This window comes from Colobus angolensis, unplaced genomic scaffold (assembly GCF_000951035.1).
Source record: "Colobus angolensis palliatus isolate OR3802 unplaced genomic scaffold, Cang.pa_1.0 Scaffold149, whole genome shotgun sequence".
NCBI lineage: Eukaryota > Metazoa > Chordata > Mammalia > Primates > Cercopithecidae > Colobus > Colobus angolensis.
In genome coordinates this window covers 1,751,022-1,755,368 of record NW_012114588.1, presented here as the reverse complement: position 1 = coordinate 1,755,368, position 4,347 = coordinate 1,751,022, and the positions used below count along the sequence as shown (strand labels likewise).

Sequence of the window (4,347 nt, the reverse complement as noted above, 5' to 3'; positions counted from 1 at the left end):
GTCCCACTCCCCTTACCTGGCTTGGCTGCTCTGCCTGCTCCGAAGACGCCATCTTTCTGAGGCCTGACTAATCAACCGCCGCAGGGCGAGGTTTCTCCCAGGCGCCCTCGCTCTCGCCCTCCCGCCCAGACTAAGGTAGCCGGAACAGAGCCTGTCGATGTGGGGGACTGGGGCAGAGGGTGGAGCCCCGGGTGTCTGGGTCACCTTGCATAGTTTCCGTTAATCTCTGCTTTCCAGGAAGATCCCAAGTCTATAGCTTCTTTGCATTGTTGCGTTGTTATATGTGTATTATTCTGGGTTTTTTTGTTTTTTTGTTTTCTTTTTGAGACGGAGTTTCGCTCTTCGCCTATGCTGGAGTGCACGATCTCGGCTCACCGCAACCTCCGCCTCCCGGGTTCAAGCGATTCTCCTGCCTCAGCCTCCCGAGTAGCTGGGATTACAGGCATGCACCACCACGCCCGGCTAACTTTGTATTTTTAGTAGAGATGGAGTTTCTCCATGTTGGTCAGGCTGCTCTCGAACTCCCGATCTCAGGTGATCCGCCCGCCTCGGCCTCCCAAAGTGTTGGGATTACAGGCATGAGCCACCGCGCCCGGCCCATATTATTCTTATTGAGTTAAATCTCTGCCCATCCCCACAGTGCCGTGAGCATATTTAGGTACTTGCTAATGGATGAATGCAAAGAAACTTGGAAATTAATTTTTAGACATCAGTTCAGTTCCATTCATTGAGTGCCTACTATATGCTAGGAACTTTGGTAGGCCTTGAAATAAAAAGATTCAAGACTCAGTCCCTACTCCCACGCCCAGGCCAAACACACACACAATTACAGTATTGTGGGGATAGCACTCAGATAAGCGTGCAGGTCTATTGCGAGAACACACAAAAGGCATTTTGAAGAGAAGAGGCTTCTATAAAACGTCATTATTTTACTCTGGTTGAATTGTTAGATTTTTTTTAATTGTTGGATTTTAAATTAAATATTGGACAGGAGCAGTGGCTCACACCTGTAATCTCAACACTTTAGGAGGCCAAGGCAGGAGGATCCCTTGACCCCAGGAGGTTGAGGCTGCAGTGAGCTATGATTATGCCACTGCACTCCAGCCTGGGCAACAGAGCGAAACCTTGTCTAAAAATAAGATAAGAAAATTTAAAATGAAATTATATGAAAAAGGATGCATACATTAGAGTTAACCGCCAGCTCCTATTACAGTTGTGTTTTGATCAATATAGACTGCTTAAAAGGGATGACCTAATTAATAATTCCTCCTACTAAACGCTGTTTTAAATGCATAACTTTTCTTGAGATAAATATCTAATTTCCTCTCCTACTTTTTTTGTTTGTTTGTTTGCTTGTTTTTGTTTGAGACAAGTCTTGCTCCTGACGCCCAGGCTGAAGTGCAGTGGTGCGATCTCGGCTCACTGCAACCTCCGCCTCCCGGGTTCAAGCGATTCACCTGCCTCAGCCTTCCAAGTAGCTGGGACTACAGGCGTGCGCCATCACGGCCGGCTAATTTTTGTATTTTTAGTAGAGACGGGGTTTCACCATGTTGGCCAAGCTGGTCTCAAACTGCTGACTTCAGACCATCTGTCCGCCTCGGCCTCCCAAAGTGCTGAGATTACAGGGGTGAGCCGCCGCCCCGGGGGCCCTCACCCACGTTTTCATAAACAAAATGTGAGGTGGGAGGATGGCTTGAGCCCAGGAGATCAAAACTGCAGTGAGCCATCATCGCGCCACTGCACTCCAGCCTGGGAGACGGAGCAAAACGCTGTCTCAAAAAAAGAAAAAAAAAAAAAACAAGGAAGGAAACTGTCCCCCGAATGAATAAATATGAGCAGATAATTACTTCTAGTTTACATAAAATGCCCTCTTTTGTGGCCGGGCGCGGTGGCTCAAGCCTGTAATCCCAGCACTTTGGGAGGCCGAGACAGGCGGATCACGAGGTCAGGAGATCGAGACCATCCTGGCTAACACGGTGAAACCCCGTCTCTACTAAAAAATACAAAAATCTAGCCGGGCGAGGTGGCGGGCGCCTGTAGTCCCAGCTACTCGGGAGGCTGAGGCAGGAGAATGGCGGGAACCCGGGAGGCGGAGCTTGCAGTGAGCTGAGATCCGGCCACTGCACTCCAGCTTGGGTGATAGAGCGAGACTCCGTCTCAAAAAAAAAAAAAAAAAAAAAATTGCCCTCTTTTAAGAGAGGAACTTTTTGATCATTTTTATTACTATTCTTTTATCTTAGATGTTAATTTTTCAGGAAGAAAAAAACAAACTTTTCCATAGTAGCAATATTAAAACAAAGATGAATATGTTGTCAAGAGGCATCTGAATAATCTCCAGCAGTGCCGAGGTTCGCATTTCCCCTTTCCTCTCCGATGCATTTGAGACTTTAATGTTTACTATGTTTATTTAAGCATTTTGTTCTGAGACCCCAAACTAATTTGCACAGTTGAAGCAGGAAATAGAATGGGTGGAAACATGCAGGTGTCTGTTATTAGCATCATGCATCTCATATGCGAATAGAAATGCTCTAAAAATTCAATACAGTATACAGGCATGTGCATCGTCATGCCAAATAAGTCTTCATTGGCCTTATTTTTGAACGCGCGAATGCAGCTCCTAAATACGAGGTAAAAACAACTCCTAGGCTGAATCGCGCGATAGAACGAAAGCGGCTTTAAACCCAGAGACTACAGTTTCCGGCATGCCTCGACGCCACATGTGATTAGCGACAACTAGAACTACGTCTCCCGGCGTGCCCTGGTCCCACGTGTGATTTGCTGCGGAGCGAACTGCATCTCCCGGCAGGCTGCGGAAGGGGGTCGAGTAGGAGGGCCGCCGCTCCGGCCTCCCGCGGCTTCTGGGAGCCGGGCAGGTCCCACTTTGGAGAGGATGGAGGTGACCGGGGACGCCGGGGCACCAGAATCTGGCGATATCCAGACTCTAAAGCCGTGTCTGCTGCGCCGCAACCACAGCCGCGAACAGCACGGCGTGGCCGCCTCCTGCCTGGAAGACCTGAGGAGCAAGGGTTGGCTCGGGACCCCGGGCGAGGGGGTGGGGGAGCCAGGGCCGGGAGAGGACGTCCGGCGGGGGCGAGGCGGGGTCAGGAGAGGCGACTTGGGGATTCCTGTAGCTCGGGTGGAGCCTTGGGACAGAAATGGTCCAAGTGAGCTTAGCGATTTACAGATTTCAGGCGCTTGAGCGTAATTAATCTCGTGTGAGACTCCACAGTGGTGGGAAGAGAGCCAGGAAGCAAAGTGCACATTAAGCCACATTCGGCTTAGGTCTCTTGCCTGAAATCGCTTAGAGATGTTGGACCAAGCGGAGCCCATTGGGACCAAGGCAGGAGCCACGCGGGCACACTCAGGTGGTACAAGAACCCCCAGCTGAGCCCACGGCGGGGTGGGGAGGGGTTTCCACCTTCCGCTCTGGCAAGAACCTATGCGGGAAAGAGGGAGCTGCTACTGACCATTTCTGGAGGTCCAGACAAGGAACGTGAGTTGTAAGTGACCGAGCCGATGGAAGTTCCGAGCCCGGCTCCATACCTTTACCAGCTGCTTGGCCTTGCAGTTAACCGTCTCTCAACCCTCAGTTTTCTCATCAGCAAACTGGGTATAATATTTACAGCCCTGCTTCAAAGGATTGTTGCTTCTCTCAAATAAGCTGATATATTTAAGTGACTTGCAAGTCTTATTAGCCGGTAGCAACAAATTGCTTACCTAAAGAAGTTTGACAGGTTAAATGTGGGAGCCAGCCCCAGGCATGTAGTCACAGTGTGTGTCAGAGGGGACAGTTGCTTACTCTCAGTCACCAACAGAGATCATATGGAAATGTTCAGAGGCCCATGAACAGCCAATGCATTATAAATGCTTTGGTGACATGGATTTTGCATATAAGCATTTATGTATTTTTTTCCTGACATTAGATTACTTTACTTCTAATTCCCCTTCAGTGCCTTGGCTGGATGTGCGTGGCACAGAGGCTCGTGTTCTCTGCAGCCCAGCCCATACATGCCTTGCTGTTCTATTGGGTGGTAGACAACACCGCTGAAGGATATTTGTAGTCTCTTGGCTATTTCTGCTCACTCCAGTCTCGTTAGTATTTGAAGCGTTGCTATCACTAAATGGGATAGCACAGACCGGTCCTGGAGAAAACCTCTCGGCCAATGATAATATGAAAAGCTACTGATAGAAGCTTCCAGTTCTTTTATACTTTCCCATAGGTTAAAAAAGAAGCTGCTAAGGAAGATACTGTAAAGAACAAAAAGCATTTTCTTTCTTCCTTTTTTTTTTTTTTTTTTTTTTTTTTTTTTTTTTGAGACGGAGTTTCGCTCTTCGCCTATGCTGGAG

General features: G+C 48.6%; 2 protein-coding genes across 5 annotated transcripts in view; one reads left to right on the top strand and one right to left on the bottom strand.

Moving 5' to 3' along the window:
* Nucleotides 1-132, bottom strand: part of PEX14 (peroxisomal biogenesis factor 14) — a 164,720-nt gene extending 164,588 nt beyond the window's left edge. For 2 of the 3 annotated variants that reach the window (XM_011935790.1, XM_011935791.1), the window contains exon 1: nt 17-132. In XM_011935790.1, coding sequence (XP_011791180.1) covers nt 17-52 — 36 coding nt within the window. In that variant the 5' untranslated portion in view covers nt 53-132. The remainder of the gene's footprint in view (nt 1-16) is intronic. The other variant, XM_011935794.1, reaches the window with a different exon arrangement.
* A 2,639-nt stretch (nt 133-2,771) lies between these two features.
* Nucleotides 2,772-4,347, top strand: part of DFFA (DNA fragmentation factor, 45kDa, alpha polypeptide) — a 19,687-nt gene continuing 18,111 nt past the window's right edge. Inside the window, exon 1 of one of the 2 annotated variants that reach the window (XM_011935788.1) lies at nt 2,772-3,026. In XM_011935788.1, coding sequence (XP_011791178.1) covers nt 2,891-3,026 — 136 coding nt within the window. In that variant the 5' untranslated portion in view covers nt 2,772-2,890. The remainder of the gene's footprint in view (nt 3,027-4,347) is intronic. The other variant, XM_011935789.1, reaches the window with a different exon arrangement.